At 39.0% G+C, this 21,001-nt stretch overlaps 1 protein-coding gene across 1 annotated transcript in view; it reads right to left on the bottom strand.

Moving 5' to 3' along the window:
• Nucleotides 1-21,001, bottom strand: part of LOC107743263 (transcription factor SOX-13-like) — a 28,854-nt gene that overhangs the window by 3,733 nt on the left and 4,120 nt on the right. Inside the window, 12 exon segments of the mRNA XM_016556420.1 lie at nucleotides 859-1,075; nucleotides 3,175-3,342; nucleotides 4,299-4,374; nucleotides 5,186-5,307; nucleotides 5,955-6,090; nucleotides 6,172-6,248; nucleotides 8,678-8,792; nucleotides 8,996-9,064; nucleotides 9,190-9,362; nucleotides 9,529-9,619; nucleotides 9,621-9,725; nucleotides 9,831-10,047. Coding sequence (XP_016411906.1) covers nucleotides 859-1,075; nucleotides 3,175-3,342; nucleotides 4,299-4,374; nucleotides 5,186-5,307; nucleotides 5,955-6,090; nucleotides 6,172-6,248; nucleotides 8,678-8,792; nucleotides 8,996-9,064; nucleotides 9,190-9,362; nucleotides 9,529-9,619; nucleotides 9,621-9,725; nucleotides 9,831-10,046 — 1,565 coding nt within the window. The 5' untranslated portion in view covers nucleotide 10,047.

Genomic DNA, 21,001 nt, shown 5'->3' with positions numbered 1-21,001 from the left:
GGGTAAAAAAAAATTTGATTTCTCGATTTTAATAGATTCTCATTTTTATGAGCCAATATCGATTCTTAAATCCCAATCGATTCTGTTTTCAGTTGATGAATGAACCATACATGTAGTGTGCCTCCCATCCAATAAGTCGCAATAGGCTAAGCTTTGTGCATTGTTACTTTTGATATAAAACAAAGTCTCAGATTTCAAATTCTGTCCATTTTATTAGTAAATTCAAGCATTAAATACCATTTTTGCTCTCTTTAATGTGGCCTGATAGATCGCTGTAGACACCTCAGATCAAGCGAAGTGGCAGCACATGTGAACTGATCATCTCTTTCGCTTTCACAGTGGGTACTCGCATGTGCGTAATCAACGGCATAGCAAAAGACTCCTGACAGTTTTATTTTTGTTCTGGAGGCTGATGATCAACACTGGAGCACACTCGCCACCAACTGGACAGAGGTGGGAATTACAGTTATAAATTACAATAGATCACCCTCAGTGTAATCTGTCAAAGTGACGGACGGACGGCCTTCAGATTTTTCCGTCACTGCTAAAAAAAAAAATCCATAAATGACGGAAAATTTTCGCTTAGTGTGACCGCTGATGTAGATTGATTTCTCCTCTCTAAACTAGCGTGTCCTGACAGTCATATAGAATATAGATTAACATAGCTATCTGTCTGAACCAAAGAAATAAAATAGGGTGTGAATCGCATTGCATCACTGCTTCAAATGTATCTTTAATGTATCGTATCGTTGGCTATGCATCGAGATTTAGTTATGGAGATGAACATCCCTACTGCATTCTCCAACAAAAGGCACCTCGGAAAAATTAAGATCTGTTGAGTGTGTCAGCAGGCATCACCTTGGAGGGTAAGTAACTCGTTGCTCCTGTCGTCGACTCTTCATCATGGCCTTGTACTCTCCAACCCGCAGTCGTCTACCCTCCACAATACAGGTCCGCTTCGGCCGGGGTTTGTATTTGTAGTCTGGGTAACGTTCCAGATGCTGCCGACTCAGTCTGGCCTGCTCTTCATAGTACGGCTGCTTCTCCTGATTGGACATGGTCTTCCACCGGGAACCTAAGGGATGGCAAGAATTACAATAAGTAAGGTACAATATCATATAACCAAAGGAAAACTACATGTGGGCACCAAAAGTATGTGGACACCTAAACAACACACCCATGTGCTTGAACATTTATGGGAGCTTGTTCATACACACACGGAAATGTTTTTCACTAGATGATACTGGAAAATAAATATATGCGCTATTGCAGTAAAAAAATTAAATTTCATGGCTGTATATGATATGCACCTGTCAGTAATGATTAAAGCTACTAAACCAGTTTATTAGAAGAAAGTATCCACATACGTTTGACCACATAGTGCGTTTGGAGCAGGGTTTTCAGTGTTTTTTTGAGATTTTGAGAGTCGGTGAGAGTTGAAATTCCACATCGACCGGGAAGTGAGAGATAAATTAGAGTGAAAGTTCAAAGTAGTGCAAAGAAGAAGAAAAACAATCACTGACCCGAAGAATTCATTGACCTAATTCTCTACATGTTACAAATATTTGACATTGTAAGAATTTGATTTACTGACTTCATACGTGCAATGGCGCTTTCTCTTAAAGTGTGCTCCGGGCTAAAAAGGTAGGAAACTGACAGAAACATAGGTGTGTACTAAAAGGAGCTGCGGCCATGTTCAGGAGGAGAAGAAAGCCTGAATCAGGAGGGTGTCAGTGTCAGCACAATGGAATGGAATGCGAGTGTTTTGTGAAAGGAAAGAACTGAGGAAGGCAGAGGTGCAGCAAGGGATGAGGGGGCTGAAGTTTTGGGTGTTGTTTTCCTGTCACCCCAGGAGCCAGGTGGCTGTTCGTGCCCTGGTGTGACCCCTTTTTTAACCCCCTAAGACCTTGTGTCCTCTCCATTCCAGGGGGCAATAGCAAGTTGCATGTTTGAAAATATAGATGTGTTTTACAGAGTAACACCTACACTTGTGACTAGGATTAGCTGTGAGCATAACAAACTCAACTTTCCCATAACCCCTCAGCCCATCCCAACAATAAACAACTGATCTGAAGAGAAAGATAAAGGGGTAGAGGATATGAAATAATAATACAACAATGAGGACAATGTTGTCAGAACAGGTGCTTCGGAATCCACAAAGAGGAAGGATTAGAGACACTATAGTCAGTAGAGCATGCGTTGATGGAAAGTATGGTGAAAAATCAGGGGCGTAGCCATCATTTCAGAAGTGAGGGGGACAGAAATGTTATATATATATATATAGAGAGCAAATGATTGCTGTGATCAAAGCTGAATTTTCAGCATCATTACTCCAGTCTTCAGTTTCACATCCTTCAGAAATCATTAGAATATGCTGATTTGCTGCTCAAGAAACCTTTTTTAATAATTATTATTATCATCAATATTTAAACTTCTGGGTCCGAATAAAACATCAGATCATGCACAGACTATCCTGTCTTTTTGAATTTAAATCTATATTTATTCACACCGGCTCTTGAAAACCTCTATGCGAACACACTTGCCCGAAAAAGTGCAGGGGACGAATTTACGTGATATTAAAAGTGGGGGGGGACACGTCCCCTGCGTAATCTACGCCCCTGTGAAAAATATTTGACAGCAACATTTTTCTTTGACAAGAAGACAATTATAAAAACACTTTGATGGACAAAGCTAACATAATGTGATTATCATAAAAATCTATGGGCAGAGTGGAAGACTAAGTACAACAATTAAAATTTGCAAACTAGAGTTACGTGTCAGACTTGTATCAATCATTTATGTGCATGCAATGTTAATAATTTTAAAATATCACAATATTTTAATATTACTACCTCTAAACTGCTAACACTTTAGATTAAGGAATACACATTCACTATTAACTATAAGGGTTTTCCCTCAATAAACTCATTATTTGCTGCTTATTGATAGTAAGTAAGGTAGTTGTTGCAGTAGTTATGTTTAGGGTTAAGGAATATAGAATATGGTCATGCATTAATATGTGCTAATAAACAGCCACTATGCTAGTAATATGCATTCAACTAGTTGATAGTGAATAGTGTTCCCTCATCAAAAGTGTTTCCAACTATCTTAACTATCAATAGACTATCGCTAAAATCTAATGTTTTTTAAAGCAGCGGCTCCATTCTCTCTTACCGAGGATCTTGCTGATACTGGAGTTGTGCATGTCAGGGAACGCCTGCAGGATACGTCGTCTTTCGTCTTTGGCCCACACCATGAAGGCGTTCATGGGACGTTTGATGTGGCCAGAGGAGGGAGTCCGGGATTCACCAAAGTTTCCCACACCAGAGATTGCCATCTGCCCTGTTGGGAACAACAAGATTAAAAACAAAACAATCAGTCTAGATACACATAACTTCCTTTTGTTTGACTACACGCCCTGCAGCCAAATGCAATTACATAGGCAGGTGGCATCTGTTTGCTGCATGGTAAAGAGTTTTTTTTTAATTGTATTAGAAACAGTCATAAATTCATATGCATTCGTAAGCACGCAAAGCTAAAATTTGAAATCAAGTGAAATTTCTTGGCTAAAGAATTTGCACACATACTAGTGACATGCAAAACTACATTTCACGAGTTCACACTTACATATAATAAACAGAGTAAAGGTTATGCGTATTTGCGTGCTGTCCGGCGAGAGGGCTCCGAGCTCGGTAATTACTCTCGAGCCTGGGGTACTCCCCCTGTCCGGGGAGAGGGGTCCGAGCTCGGCTTTTAGCCCGGACCCAGAGCGCTCCTCCCCGTGCTGGGGTAGGAACGGGCTGAAGGTGAGGAGTCGGGGTGGTGGAGGGATGCTGAAAGACTAGAGATAGTGAAGGTAAGGCTGCTTTGATTATTTATAGGGGTTTTCTCTTGTGCTGGTTGGATAGATGGTGTAATTACTGATGATGGACTGGCCGTGTTAATTATCTGCGCATGCTCCTCCCGAAATTTGTTAATAAAACATCACATGTCAAAATGAACAATTTGAACGACTAGTCAACTAAACTGGTAACCATGTATAATTAGATTGGGATGAGATGATCGGACAGGTTTCATAGGGGGCGTTTACATAAGACCAAAATGGTTTGCAAAAGAATAGAACACAATGCAATCTATTTTTAAGTTGACACAGCATCACCGCAAGAAGCAGTGCAAAAACTAATTTAAAGACTCTCCCGTGTGAACAGCTAAAGCACAACATCCTGGGAATATGCTTATTAATGTATTGCCAAAATAAAACTGAAAAAGTGAAAAAAATATAGTTGACCCATACATACCCTCAGAGTCACTGCTGAGGTGGTCCTCATTCATCCGCAGGGACTGTCCATTATCCATCCGTTCTCGAGACGCCTCCTAAATCAACAGACAAACAGATGGAAAGACAGCTTATGTTAAAACATATATAAAAAAACAATCATCAGTGATCATTGCATCCAGCTGGAACAGGAATTGCTTTTATGCTAGCGCCGTTGCTACAGAAGCTGGACAACATTACAAAAGCAACAACACAAAGAGCTCCAGGGACATTTGTGGTTGTCAAATATAATTCTGAAATTCAAACATTAATGAGCTATATTCATCTCCCTTTCAAATGGCTCACATTTGTTGTCTACGTCTACCTGCATTTTCAAGAGCACGTAAAACAGTTCTACAGTGTCAAGCTGTAAAAACAGGTTTAAGAGGAATGCTTCAAAACCCTGTTGACAACAAAGGCGAAATCACCGTCATATCTCCCTGCGGTTAAACTGAACTCAAAAGGAGCAACAAAGTGGTTGTCGAAACAGGTGTCTACGGAGACTCGAGGCTGTTCCGCAATTGCCACATATACAAACAAGTGAACACACAAGTTGCAGTGGGACTCTAATAACAGCTGTTCTTGGCTGAAAGGGGAATGTACCCCTTGTTTAACCGATATCATGAACCTCTGTAAACCAATATCCATCGCTGACCCTGACCGCCCCTCTTCTCTTGTAACACAGTGGGTGTTCTGAAAGAGAGGCACTTCAAGTGTGGGCCATTAATGGACACTTGCCCCGATGCTTCGGCCTTGAAGCATGACCAATGGTGACAAACAGCGGGCCCCAGGTGCCATGAGGAACCTTGGAGAACTGGGGTGTGGAGTATCTGAGAGCGTGTTTGTGTGTGCGCTAAGACGTCGACTCACCAGCCTTGTGTTTTTGTCCCTCTCACGGTCCCTCTCTCGGCCTGTCGGGCCTTGTCCTCCACGCAACAGCTGCTGGGCATCATGAATGGCTTGTGTCACAACATCACCCTCTCCCAAGAAGCCTGAAGAGTGAAAGGGCGAGAGAGAAAGGAAACTTTAGACAAGGTCAAGAGAGATACATTTATCCCTCTCCATCTTGTGATGCACAAATAAAGCACTTGGCTCGATCTCAAGTATATGATCCCATCCCGGATGAGCCCCCTAGTCTTGAGTCCAAAGGCTTAAGACAAACAGTCACGTCTGGTGCTGACACATTCTCAGGGGCTGGTTCGAAGGGGGAACAGGTTTTCTGAACTGCCAACAACTGCCGTTAATACTTGGGATAGAAGCGTATTGGCAGTGGGAACCCTAAGAAGGGTCCTTTCTAACAGGGTCATTTTTTCTGAATGTGAACCTCAAGGACTTCCCTCTCAAACAATGCCATGGCAGGAAAACCACAGTGGATGTGTCTGACTCATAAAGAGGTAGAGATATTTTCCGACACACCTGACAGCACAACAAAGTTGTGGAACTTGTTATGGAACTGTAATAAATAAATTTACGGTCACGGTCTAAATCTACTAAACAGTTCTGCGGTTGTTGCAAGATCAGTTGTAACAAAACAATCTTTCGACTTGTCAAATTAGCTCAAAACACAAAGCATAGCTTCGACCTTCCAAGCAAATTATGTTAGAGACTGGATGTGTCAGTGAGGTGTAGTATCACATACTCAGGCTGAGGGCAGATCGAGAAGGGCTATGCGGCAGATCTCTGGGTCGGTACCCTGTCTGCAAGTGGGCCATTTCCAGTGCCTGTGGACTTGGGGTCTTGGGTTTAGCCGTGAGGTTGAGAGGTTGACAGGTATCCTGGAGAACAAATTCACTATGAGATTCACTAATGGATACAACAAAGTGAGATGACCTGCAGAACAGTGTAAGGAAGGGTACCTGGCGAAAGACTGTACCACTGGACCTTTTGACTGGGGTGGAGTGTGGATTGGGCAGCAACGGCATGGGATACTCCACTAAAAACAAAGAAAGTTAATTCAGAAGACTGAAACTCGAAGGATTTACAAACATAAATGGTCAGTGAACATGCTAGAGATCTACTACCCAACCCAAGCCCAATGGGACTTGGCCAACTATCAGGTTTTAGGCTAGGTTCAGGTCAATATTTCCATGTCTAACTTCAAGGTAAGAACTTCTCAAAGTGTTTATCGCCTGAGAACATCTCTAATATAGCTGAATAAAGTCTTTGAGCTCAGATTCACTGGCGTCCTTGGTCCTCTACTCCAGGTTTCATTACAAAGGTGGCTCAACTGTGTCAAGCACGCTGTTAGCTGACTAGCTCATACACTTGTTCTATTGTTCCCTGTTCTTTCCTTCTACCCTTCATCTTCTAAGCAAATAGAGTACTTGCATACAGACATCAAAGTTGTGCATTCACAAGAGTCTTTTAACCGAGTGAGGACACAGAGCCATACATTACAGACGTCAATGCAAAGAACCCGCTCTGTATTTTACCAGATCAATATACACTCTAAATCAATGGCCAACCCTGAGCTGTTCTTCAGTGCATGTGCAAGAAATTCACTCAGGCAGTCCTTTCAATTAGTCTTTCTTTCTGAAGCTCTTTCTAAGTGGACCAAAGACATCAATTCATGCAATAACTTGCATTACAGAACAGACCTTCAGACGAACATGCATTAAGAGAAGGAAAAAGTTATTTTGCAGTTAATACATTTCTAGAATAGCAAGTATTAACTCTTTCAGTTCAGCTTTGCTCCAGTATACTTATTACCTAAAAATACAAACAACTGCTGATAAGCGTATGCTGAAAAGCGCAAGAGCAAACACGTTTTTTAAATAACCGACAAAGGATAATATTTGAAGTAAATTATTCAGAGATTTCTGACAGATGCTTTGATCCATCTGAAGTTTGTAAAAGCTAACTGTTGCTCAATAAGCCAATAGGTAGATCTTTCATGCCTATATCAGGGTGTGCGAACAATTCACTCCATCGGGCGAAGGGAGGGGAGTGGAGGACATTACCGAGGGTTTGGTGAAGCTCACCTGGTTTGCAGGGAATGGGCTGCAGAGGCAAACCCATCTGGGCTTCAGAGGTGACAGGCAACGGTTGGGCATTGGGATGAAAGGCAGGGATCATAACATACGGCATGTTTACCTGCTAGGTCAAAGGTCACAGAGAACACCTTAAGTCACCTTATATTGTATTTCCACATGGTCCAAATAGTCTTAAAGGAACAGTTCACCCAAAGAAAAGATGATTTAATCATTTTAGGTGAACTATTCCTTTATGATCTTAAGATGGTCCCCAGTTCATACATTAAAATAAACTGCAAGATTATGAATCATGACATTCAACCTCACCTGAATTTGCTGCTGCAGTAAGTTGATTTTATGTTGCTGCTGTATCAACTGCTGCTGCTGTTTGGCAATCTAAACAAAGAATCGGAAATTAGAAACCAAACTAACTCACATATTGCTGTTGCTGATTTCAAATGACACTGCTTTTGCATAATTTTTTTTTTTTTCACTTTTTCAACTAAAAGCATCTCCACACCTGTTCTTGCTGCTGCCTAGCCAGTTCCATCTGTTGCTGCTGTTTCTCCAGCAGCAGAGCGGCCATGAGAGAGAATTTTACTAATAATTTAATATATTTAACAATATATAATTTATACAATATATATTTATACGTAATATAATGAAGCACCTTTATGTAGTTAAGGAGACACAGACAAAGAGTGACATAATAGAGAAGCAAATAAAGAAAAGCTTTTTTCATCTCGATGAGAGAAACACTACTGAAAATCCTTGAGCTTAAAACCCCCAGTTATACCAAAAGAAAAACTGAAAACTGAAACAATTTCATAGAATGTGTGAAAACAAAAGGAAAGCCTTTTGAGAAAGCACTCGAGGACTCTTTAATAACCAAAGAGCTGTGAAATGTATCATGCAAATGAAACCACTGAGAGGCTTCATAGAACTTGAAGCAAAGTAGGAACTTGGATCATCTCAATGTAGAGTGCATTAAAAGCAATGGTATTCTAATTGCTGACACACACATGGACAAACCACTCGCATGGGTTTCCATCCAAATTAAAACTTTCAAAAACCTCTTTTACTCTCAAACAACAGCCTTGAAACATTGGAACACAATGAATGCCATGGACCAAGTGCGAATATGCTAATTAGCACTCCATGAAGACCTTATTTTTGTAAAGGAACCGTTGTACTTACCCTCACTGACATTAGGCTTGCTCAGAGATTTCTGACAGATGCTTTGATCCATCTGAAGTTTGTAAAAGCTAACTGTTGCTCAATAAGCCAATAGGTAGATCTTTCATGCCTATATCAGGGTGTGCGAACAATTCACTCCATCGGGCGAAGGGAGGGGAGTGGAGGACATTACCGAGGGTTTGGTGAAGCTCACCTGGTTTGCAGGGAATGGGCTGCAGAGGCAAACCCATCTGGGCTTCAGAGGTGACAGGCAACGGTTGGGCATTGGGATGAAAGGCAGGGATCATAACATACGGCATGTTTACCTGCTAGGTCAAAGGTCACAGAGAACACCTTAAGTCACCTTATATTGTATTTCCACATGGTCCAAATAGTCTTAAAGGAACAGTTCACCCAAAGAAAAGATGATTTAATCATTTTAGGTGAACTATTCCTTTATGATCTTAAGATGGTCCCCAGTTCATACATTAAAATAAACTGCAAGATTATGAATCATGACATTCAACCTCACCTGAATTTGCTGCTGCAGTAAGTTGATTTTATGTTGCTGCTGTATCAACTGCTGCTGCTGTTTGGCAATCTAAACAAAGAATCGGAAATTAGAAACCAAACTAACTCACATATTGCTGTTGCTGATTTCAAATGACACTGCTTTTGCATAATTTTTTTTTTTTTTCACTTTTTCAACTAAAAGCATCTCCACACCTGTTCTTGCTGCTGCCTAGCCAGTTCCATCTGTTGCTGCTGTTTCTCCAGCAGCAGAGCGGCCATGTTCCTCTGCTCAGAATGAGCTCCTAGCAGCTGCTCTCGCAGACCAGAGAGCTGGTTTATCATCAACAACAACTGAAACTCCTTCTCTGCCAGACTCTCTGGGGTTCCTGTAAACACATACGCACATGCTGGTGGTCAGGCAGAAGGTGTCAGTGAAACACAAATGTGAGATGATCCACAATGGAACACACAGAAACAACACTATATGGTTGCTCTATTTGGTGATTTGCATGACAAAGTGCATGTATGTGCAATATAAACACATAAATTCACCTTTTAGGTTGACACTGCCATGAAGACCCTTCCCAAGGAACTTTTCTTTCCAGTCCGTATTCAGAAGTTTTTCAGGAACCGTTGTACTTACCCTCACTGACATTAGGCTTGCTGTCAGTCTTATCATGAGCTCTACTGCCTCCATCTTGACTGGCAGGTGTGTATGATCGTACTGGGTCTTTACTGGGAGAGCTCGCCTAAAAAACACAGGAACCATGAAGTTAAGTGAAAAAACAAAATGGGGGAAAAAAACTATGATTTTAATTTATAAAACAAGACTGAAATTCATAAACACTTCATACCAAAGGAGATTGTGCATTAGGGGGCGCTGACTTCTCAGAGTCGTCTCTGTCTGACAGCTGCCGAACTGACCAATCACTGACTGGAGAGGACTGCTGGGATTCCCGGTGGACGACTCTACCTCCCGATTCATCGTCTTCAAGCTTGATACCAACACCCACCATGGTCACATTGCCCTTGGCGTGGGGATGTAGAGCAGGTGGACTGGGCTCACACATTCTACCAAACCAAACCATTCAGAAAATTAAAAATAGAATGAATCAGTCCATGTTAATCCAAAAATAATTTGCTCTGCCTCTGAAACAAGTTTAATTTTCATGTGATGTCATCAAGGCCTCTTAATTTTTATCCCCTCCCATCCAACCACCTGTCATATAGAGCTGCTCTGGAGCATCCGATCAATTCCAGATTCCCATCCTACACATTCTCTCATTAAATATTCTGTTTCACCCAGAAATACGTCACATTACAGAAGCAAAATGCATTGCGTACAAAATTTCATGATGAATTAGCATTTCAGCAAGAAGAGACCTCATAAGACTGCATTACTAACAAGGGTATTCCGGTTTTGTACAGCTACTGTCACAGCACAGAAAGACCACAGGAAAAAACAACAACAACAACAGCAGCTGACTGCTTTGCATAAGGAACAGAAGGGTTGTTGTAGAGCCCAGACACAGGCCGCCCCATTCAAACTCTTTCACCAAAGCCACTTTTTCAGGGTCTCTGGGGCTCAGGAGCCGCTCGGTGTTGGGAGAGGATATTTGTGCATGTTTGTGTTGTGTGTGTGCATCCTAAGTTGTTCGAGTCTGTCAACACACTGTCAGAAATCAGATGCAAGACTCTAGTGTGCCCATCAAGTATCTGGCCGTCTCAAGTAGCACGGCAAACCCTTCTGCAATAAAGGACAAGAGGAGGAGAGAGACAGACGGAGTGAAGGAAAGAAAGATAAGGCTATATTTTAAAATTAGCTGAGGTCTATAAACACCTCTCCTCCTTCGCTCTGCATGACAAAAGAAACACAAGACAACCCAAAGAAAACAAACACGAGGGAAAATGCATCTCTCCCTTTCTGTTTCACTCTCTAGCTCTCTGTATATATATCTATAATGCCCATTGTTACAGAGAAAGAACAAAGGAAGTTTAAACAATGGGCATGACATGGACAAAAGCAATAGGCTGCAGGAAACACAGCGGGGTAACAATACAAACGGAATGTGCCGATGGACCGTGGCAGAGAAAAAAAAAGAAAAGCAGAACACTCACTGGGCCGATTCCAGTTCCTCCTGTACTTTTTCTTCCACTCGGAAAACACAAAAGCAGCCTGTACGTTTACTGTGCACAAGAATAAGGTTGAACACTTAGCTCAAATGCTTTCTGTTAAGCTGAGCAACTTGGTTGAATTGTTTGAAGAAAAGAATTCAATAGACCAATCTGTTCTTTTGAAGTAGTGATTTGCCAATCTGGAAGGTGGTTTGGGTAAAAGGACGTAGTTTTCTGTTCTGATGTACTTGCCTGACCTATAAGCAAACAAAGTTTTGTCTGTAAAAATACAGGAAATGCATTTGGTTGTGAGGAGGTGCCACAAACTAAAACTTTGGATATTCACTGGCAGTCGTCAAACTCGTTTCAGGTCGCTCTTTCACTACAAATCAGTCAGTGTGAACTGCAAACTTGATACGGTCTTTCCAAATCAGATTTAGATACCAAGGACAAGACCCCCTCCTTTCCCTGGGAACCGAGTGCACTCAAGAAAGATCCTGCCACCATTGGTGCATTATAAATAAACACTTGCGAGGAGTCTTGCGCTATTAAGTTCCTATTGTGACAAGGCTAAAATTATTTCTATTCCCCCAGTTGAGGAGCGCTGATCCACAAACCAGGTGCAGGAAGTGTGAATTTGTCACCTCCTTCCAAGTGCACTTGTAGTTCTAGAGATATTTTGGCTATTTGCTTGGAGGGATTTGACTGTCAAAAAATGGCACAGCCTCAAGCTCTAAACGGACTCGTGAAGATTAATGTTAGAGCGAAGCTTCTCCACACTCATCGTGCACAAGTGTTAAAGAATGTTGCATCGTAAAAAAAAAAAAAAAAAAAAAGCAACAGTTGGATGGGTAAATCCTAAACCAGCAAAGCCGAGAATTCACGCAAAATGACACGATATCACATTTTGCATGTAGCATAACTTTATGTAGCATAGTGGTCTTTTGTAAAGTCTAAATGTAACTACATGAAAATCTCTCATTTGAACTACAGAGCAAAGTACAAGAAAAGGTAACAATTTCTAATAATTGCTGAATTTTATTTCTCACAGTTGCAACTTTATATCTCATAATTGTGAATTGTAAATAAGATTTTAGTCAGACTTTATTTTAACTTTTTTAACCTCAATAAACTCCTAATTTGCTGCTTATTAATAGTTAGTAAGGTAGTTGTTAAGTTTTGATATAAGGTAGGATTAAGGGATCTAAAGAATAAGGCATTAATATGTGCTTTATAAGTACTAATAAACAGTCAATATGCAATTAAAAGGCATGCTAATAAGCAACTGGTTAATAGTGAGAATTGGTCCTTAAATTAAAGAGTTACCAAGATTTCTTTACTCAAAAACAGGTTTCTGTAAAGAATTCATCAGATTTCAAAAAGGAAAGAGAAAAAAAAACACACACACACACACAAAAGGACGGTACTGACAACATTGTTCTTAATCCTCTTTAATCTTTGCTCCAAGCAAAACTTGGTGATAGTGATAAGAAATATAATGGCAAGCTCTTATGTCAGCACATGCAAAACAAGCCAGAAGAATCAACAATATGATTAATGGTAACTGCCAGTCGGTCTTACAAGAGAAGTCGCCTCTAGTTTGTTCTTACCTGTTGTTCGGATGTGGAGCCATAAGACGCATTTCCAAAGAGCTCTGACAGACTTTTGTAGTCTAAGATAACATCAGCCTCCAGGTTCTTTGCTTTTGAGCTAAAACACCTCTGAAATGAAATACTTCCCACGGTCGGGGGCACGCGAGACAAAAGCTTAAGTTGCCTTACAAGTCGCAACGTGTCGCGGCCTCACATTCTGTCCTCTGATGCAAATACGAGTTTTCTTTGTTGTTTCTAACTCTCCCTTTCCTTGTGATGATCCTGAAGTGGTTAATTTCCGCATTGTGACAAGTCGGGCTTATAAAAATTGTCAAAAAGCACAAACAAAACTGTCAGGAGTGCCAAAAACAAGCCTGTGCGCGCAAAGACGTTATTTTACCGACATCTAAGCGAACAGAAGACTCGTAGTGACACAACACCAGTTGGAACTTTAAGTCCAAAGGCTCTTTTTTTGCTTTTTAACACCCTAAATCATTGCACTTGCCAAATAGAGGCACATAACAATTAGACACATTCTAACTTTACAAACACCTGTTGTAAACCAGCACTCGAGACGTTGTGAGAATGCAGCAGACTGCATTGGACGATGGTGGGTTTCAATTAAGACAAGACACAGCTAAAAGCAGAAGTGTTTGTAAGCTTTGAGACCCTCAACATGCGACGCAAAGTCCAATCAGCTGTTGAAACCCAACAACAGGAGCTTCCAAACCCACCTGCCAGTAACTGTACTCTTAACAAAGATACAAAGCCTTGACCTACACAAACGGTCTACCAACCTCAAGAGCATCTGGTAAGTTTTCATTGTCTTCTGGCTGTCTCTTGGAAACCGTTCCACTTGCCAGTGTGGAAGTCTGAAGTAGCAACTCATCTTGTTATATGGAAGACAGTGGACACCCCCTTAGAAAAACTGTCCAGTGACCTCCCAGGAATAGAGAGGAGAGCTGGTACTCTCGATGCCGGATGCGCAAAACTGCGGCCACAAAAGTATGCCCTATAGCGAAGGCAAACAGTAGCATTTGCATGGCGTTTGCCTCTGTTATAACTTTCCACTGAGTACTTTACACAGATAGGGATTTGATAACATTGTAAAAGTGAAACAGGAGAAGAGTATCCAGGAATAAACATGGCCCAAACCAAAATCAGATGGATATAAACAGAACATTTTGTTTGCGTTTTGCTTTGACTGCTGATGACATTTACTTTTGTCGTATATAAAAAAGAAACATATCTACTAACGATTAAAAATAGATCGAAAAACTATACTATGGAAATTGTACAAACAATGCTTTCATTTCGATGAATGCAAGACCAACAAAAGAGTAAAAACATTAAGTACCAGGTAAAACATATTCTGGAAGAGCAATGATATTAATGAACTGTTCCAGACCAATAATCATAGGGTGTGTGTTACAATTGTTCATGCACAAGCATTACAAACTCTTAAAGAAACGCCTTAAAACTAATCACATAGTAATCATAGTAAAAACAACAATTATTTGGCATTTACGTCATTGGAAATATTACAATGCAACTTTTACGATGATCGTTGAATCACAAACAAATGAGTAATACAAATTGTTGAATTTGCCAAGAAAACAGATGAACAGTAGCGTGCAAATCCTTAGTGTCTACAAAACAAAAACAAAGTCGTTTTTGTAAACCTGTGGCAAGCTAGTAGTCAAAACTCCTTTCCTACAACAACTCTAACTTCAAAAACAAGCAAATGTATTTTCATTAAGTATTGATGACTGAGCTTTGTGTAATAACAGGTCTTTTATTGATGGCTTTTCCTCTTCCGTGCAGGGGACAGCACCTGATAGTCCCTGCCTAAACTCACTGGTCTCAATGTTTTGAATGCAGGAAAGGAAAAAAACAATGCAAATCAACCGGGTTTACACACGGAGTGTAGAAACCACAAGGACACATGGATTCACAACCAAAGATGCATTACTAGTTCGTGACGAATTCCGGGTACCGTTAAATACTATCTCAGTTGCCGTTTATGAGTACTATACATTTATAGCATGCCTTTAAGCTAAGCTTAACTCATGATTTATGATACAGTCTCCAGGCTCATAGCTTCCATGATGGCAATTTTTTACAAATTCAGAAAAAAACGAAAGGTTAGAATTATGGTTTTTCAGTAGTAACAGTGTAGGTGTACATTAGCACCATTTGTTGTTTGCTTTTGGGATCTGATTGTTTGCATTTGGTCCCGGAAATGGTGACGTTTGAATTTTTGTGACCTGTACATGCATGTTTGATTTGAATATAGTTTCAAACTTTCTTTAAATCTTCCTGGAAATTAGGAAAAAAAAAAAAAAAAAAAACAGACTAGGTGTTTTAATTACAAGTAATTCGTCAATGTACAATTTTATATATTTTTATTATTAAACACAAATTCATAACTTAATATTTTTTTTAGTTTTTAGAAATGTATATTTAAAACAAATAATAGTTTATAATGATGTGATTCAAAGTACTATTACCCCAAAGCGTGGCATCATTTAATAAAATTGTATTAGTTGCTGGACATGATGGACATGACTAACAATATAAGCAACTAATTAAGTTAAATCAAAAGTGAATGCATGCTCAAGATAAAATGCAACTTCATTTTACTGAATATTACATTGGGAGTAATTTCCAATCAATCAAACTGTAATTCTGACACGTTAAGCTAATTTTATGTGTACTTAAGATACACACACACACACACACACACACACACACACAATGCAAGCTTTGCAATTTGACCATTTTAACCAAAACATCAAAACTGCTCAAAATGTCAATGTTTTTAAACAACGCATCATTTGAGATGTGTTGGAAATTATATAAAAAGTTCATAAATTCTTTGCATGTGATGCATGTAAATGAATTAAGAGAGCTTATTTTTCAAAGTCCACAGGGACAAAAGTGCTCATAGCTGAAGCAGTAGCCTCACATATTTCCCATAAATCAGTACGGTACGTCAAAACACACATTGTCTGCGACTTTTTCCAGTCGACTGTCTTTTTCCACAACAAAAGCAGCTCTAAAGATCAGAATTTTGGGCTCATGTTCTTTTGAGACCTTCTAAATAAGACGTATAAATGGGATGATGGTACGACCACGCTCTGGACACAAAAGAGGGGGAGAGGAGAAAGAAAGGAGAGTGGGTCGCCGCCGTTTTTTCCTCCTTGTGCTTTTGAGAAACGCAGGTTAAAAAGCAGCCTCTTTCATTGTGCCTCTCTGGGCCTAAAACAGTCCGGTTATTGTGGCGCCAAGTGAAAGGCTAGTGTGGCATTTATCTGAGAGACAAGAGGAGGGGGCAATGAAAGGAGGCCGAGTACAAAACACACTTGGAATAAAGAAATATAACAAGAGAAAGGGAATAAAAGATGTTAGTGAAGGGCCCCCTTTGTGAAAAAAGGCGCACAAAAACCTTCCGCCACCCCCTTCAGGCAAAGAAAGACAAAGGCAAAATACATTAAAATGTGCTTTTTTTCTAAGCCTGGCACACTTTTATATCCAATCTTGATTCAGATGGACCCTTTCTGTTTGTTTTATATAAGCGTACGAGTGCAACGCAGTTTGTGCGCAATCCATTAGACATGTTTTCCAAAGCTAGGGATCATAACGTCAGATCCAGAAGGCTCTGGGTCTTGCTGGCACGTCCTTGAATGACTGCAGGTCTTTGAAATGAGTTAGGGGTCTTTTAGAAAAGACAGTGCGTCTATGTGGTTGTCATGGCGACCGGACCAGGCTGTTCTGTGCTACGAGGAACACAACAGGTAATTCTAAGCAACCACAGGTCATAGTCTCGAGGTCGAAGATGTGCTGGGAAGCAGCGGGTGTCGACGATAACATCATAGTGTTTGAATTGTCTGAATGGTTTAGGACATTCCACTGATCCAAAAAGGCATCTTAAAATGATAGTTCATCCATAATATACCCACCCTCGTGTTGAACACAAAAGGAGATATTTTGCACAATGTCCAAGCTGTCTTAGTCCAAAAAATGATTTATGTCCTGTATTTGAAGCGTCATACGAATGACACAAATGATTTTGTAAATATTACAGCGATTATTGGAATTCAGTCTGTCTGCTTCAAAATTTCATGTTTAATTTTGTTAGCAATAACACATCTAACCTGTTGTTTTTAGAGCTTTTTTAGAGTCATTTGCATGCATTTAGAATTGATTTACAAGAATGGTTCACAAAAAATTACATTTGGTCCTCATTTACTCCAAAAAATGTTATTTGCCTTTCTTTTATTATGTGTGAAATTAACTAGCAATTTCTGGGTAAATACTACACCAATTGTTTTTCAGTGTGTGAAAAACGAACTTAAATCTTAATCGTTAAAACTTTTTTTTTTAATCAGAAATTGCTAGTTTATTATTTCACAATAATTACAAAGGAATGCAAGTAACACTGAATTAAATGTGAAATTTTGAAGCAGAAAGTCTGAAATAATATTTCATTTTCAGTCAGAAACTGCTAGTAAATTTCACAATTAATTACAAATAAATGCAAGTAACACATTAAAATAAACATGACATTTTGAAGTAGAAAGATTGAAATAATATTTGATTTTCAATCAGAAACTGATAGTAAATTTCACAATTAAAGGCACAATATGTAATTTTCACCGCTAGAGGGCGCATATTAAAAACAAACAAAGAGACAAAGGCCTAGTTTGATGACACCGTGACTGAGTGTGGAATCATGGGAGTTGTGGTCTTCATCCCCACATAACACTCCAAAGAGAAAGGAAAAAATGAAATCGCATCATATGACCCCTTTAACGTAGTAGAATGAAGCAGGGTGAGGCTAAAAACCGTCGAAGCGAAATGAGGCCGCTGAACGAGCGTGACAGCAGGCAACACAATGACACTATAGACACAGTCCGTGTCACTAGTTAAAATTGCTTATTTCTCTTGATTTAAACATTCTTCGAAACACTTGGGATAATGTAAGTACACAAGTCAGCAAAATATATAACACCGTTCTAGTGGTTTTTGGATATTTTAATAAAAATATTGTACATATTGTGCCTTTAATTACAAAGATATGCATGTAACACATTGAATTAAACATATGAATTTATTTTAAATATGAATTCATTAATTAATATTTAATTAAATATTGATTAATTTTGAAGTAGGAAGACTGAAATAGTATTTTATTGTAAATCATACTCCAATAATCTTTGTTTTATTTACAGCTTATGAAAAAAATTTTTTCCGTGTATCAAATCTAGCTACTTAATATGTTCCTCACACAAAACTATGGAAAACATGAAGGTAAGTAAATTTTAAAAAAAAGCTTTATTTAAAACTAGAACAAAATCAAGCTAAAATTAGGCAGGACCTAAAATGCTTTTCTCCGTCATGTTAGCACCTGGTGGCACATTCAAACGGGGCAGCTCGTGGAGCTCCATCGCTCAACATGAGGACCCAGACAGGAAGAGAAGACGAAACCTTCAACTTTCAGGACATCCTGAGACCCTGCGCCTCCCTCCCCACCCCGCCGGCCACTTCACCAGCGCAGGACGGAGCACGTGGGCTCCTGCTGTCAAAAACAGGATACACACTCACCGCACGACTGAGAAACAACGGTTAATAGAGAAACAAGGGTGGGAAAAGGAGGCATGACGCAGGAAGACCGAAGGATATGATGGAATTGTAGAAGGATTTGGGATCTTGTGAGAGAAAACCCATCAAGTTTACTTCTGCTTTTAAAATGTTTTCTCCATGAGCTACTCAACTAAAACTTTTAGGAATATTTCACCCAAAAATTAACATTTTCTGTTTATTTTCTAACCCTCATGGTGCTTTTTCTGCATTTTGGAAGCTTGGCAGATGTGGACACTACAAACTGTTGTTGTACTGAAAGGAGCCGCTTTGGTGACTTTGGTTTTATAGTAAACGGGGACAAAATGTCATTTATGCGAACTGTTTTTGTAAATCAACTCTAAAAGCAAGAGCTGCATGCCTTGGACTCCAAGAAACCTGAACGAGAGGGAAAAGAACCTGGGTCAAAGGCAAACGATCTCCAATCATTTAAAAGAGTGGTGCACAAACAAGGCAGAACGAATGCAGCACGGGAAAGAGTGACTGGAAAAAGTGTCACTGCTAACAAATGTTGAGCTTGTATTTAAAAGCCACATCAGTATGCAGTATCACACTTTCTGATAACATCTCAAGAGATGCTCCTCAAACGTCTTGCACAAGTAGAGGCGAGACATACACACACTTCCACTAACATACAAACACAACCCCCCATTTCTACAAAACCTACCCACATTTTGGAATCAACCACTAACTTTAATTACCACATTATGTCAGCAGTAAAATTAATTTTTTTGCAAGTTTTTTTTTTATATATATTTCAGCCTGATGTTGAAGCAATGCTACGCAGTCACTCTTCCATAAACAAATACAAACTTTTAAGAAAATCTTAAACTTTTAGATTTAAAACCCAACCTGAAAAAAAAATGTGGTTCAACTGTAGAGAGTTGATATTTGTCAGCTCTTACGTATAGTGACATAAATTGATGACTTTCTGGCAAAGGCGCTTCCCCCGCGCTTTCACTACATTAAATTGCTTTCCCTGTAAGTTCTAAATGATACATTTCTGTGATTCTACGTTAGTGATGAGTCAACTGGGAATGTGAGAAGGAACTAAACATGTTATTTCTCTTTCATTGAAAAGCTCAGGTGTCAGGCAACGTGGTTAAAAAAAATTGTCTAAGAATCTGACAAGACATGAAGAAGCAATTGAACCATTTTTAAAACTGTATTTTTTAATGTTTGTGGTCTAACTGCAATAAAAAGACAAATTTGGTAAGTCATATACACATAAAAAAAAATTATTTCAAAACTCTTATTCTCCCTTTCTATTCTTTCTCCAAACTAATCAAAAGCCAGTTAATAGTGAAGGATATTATTATCTCTCTTTTTACCACAAATACCAATTTAATGTGTGATGTGAAATGGTGTATAATAAGATAAAGGAAAAGTCCTAAAGACATAAACCTGAATGTATTACTATTTCTCCGAACTCAAATTTCAAGCAACCACCTTGCGAACCTCAAAACAACTGTCATTATGCGAGTTCCCCAGTGCAATCTGTGGACTGTTTGTTTGAGCGTGAATTAATATATAACAATCCTTGATTAATTTGTAAAGAAACAAATCATGAGGCAACGGCGGTCTATTAAAATATCAACCCGCAGGAACACTACGCTGTGTTCTCGAAAGTCACAGTGGAGGCCAGTGCAGTTCATGCAAATAACTGCGGGACTATTTCCTGGTCATATTCATTACAACTGAAAGCGGCCTTACTGTATTAGAATGACAGTTTATCCGACTGTGAGTGAACATAGCAAGGCATTTGTATTTTTACACATGACAAACAAACAAATGAAGCCCACACAAATCTGTTGACAATATTTGCACTGACGTTATTATTCAGATAAATGTAAATGATTCAACCGAATAGAATATCACATTTAGTGTGGCTTTTTATATTTCTAGTGCAAAGACATAATAATACATTATTTACATATGAATTCGATTTAATAAAATATTTATGAAGGAGATAAAAAATCTTTTATACGGTGATAAGGTATAACAATTAATGAAAAAAAAATTTCTCTTACATTATTTCTAAACTACCCGATTTAAAAAATATTATTTATTTATTGGTTTTAATTAACCTGAATTAGCCACAAGAGTATTTTTGAATGACGTTTTACTATATTTTCCATATTCTAGAACCTATAAACTAGACCCATGGGAACATTTCAATTACATGAAAAAGATCTGAATGGCGTTGTTTGTTTGCCTTCCTTTGTCTCCTTTCAATTTTCATTTCATTCAGCACAATTCTTCCCCTAATTTAAACAATTATACATTCAGGGCATAAATCCACCCTGCAATTTGCCCCTGAAACTTTTATGTGAAAACCTTTGTTTAAGCTCACACCCAAACCAGCATATTCAGTCCAAATCAAAGTCATGTTGAAGCTTGCATCACATGAAACTTCACCTTTTGCCCATCACACACTTTAATAAACCTGAGAACATGCTGCAGAACAAACACACATGCTAAATAAATTCAAAAGTCCAGTTGCAGCATGAAGGATCAAACCTGTTTGGTCGTTACTCAACTCAAAAATATCAGTTTTTAATGTAATGTAATGCTATGATAATAAAATAAAATAAAATATAATATAATATAATATAATATAATATAATATAATATAATATAATATAATATAATATAATATAATATAATATAATATA

Source organism: Sinocyclocheilus rhinocerous, unplaced genomic scaffold (genome assembly GCF_001515625.1).
Source record: "Sinocyclocheilus rhinocerous isolate Xijiao unplaced genomic scaffold, SAMN03320098_v1.1 scaffold227, whole genome shotgun sequence".
Taxonomy (NCBI): domain Eukaryota; kingdom Metazoa; phylum Chordata; class Actinopteri; order Cypriniformes; family Cyprinidae; genus Sinocyclocheilus; species Sinocyclocheilus rhinocerous.
This window is presented reverse-complemented; position numbering and strand designations above follow the sequence as displayed.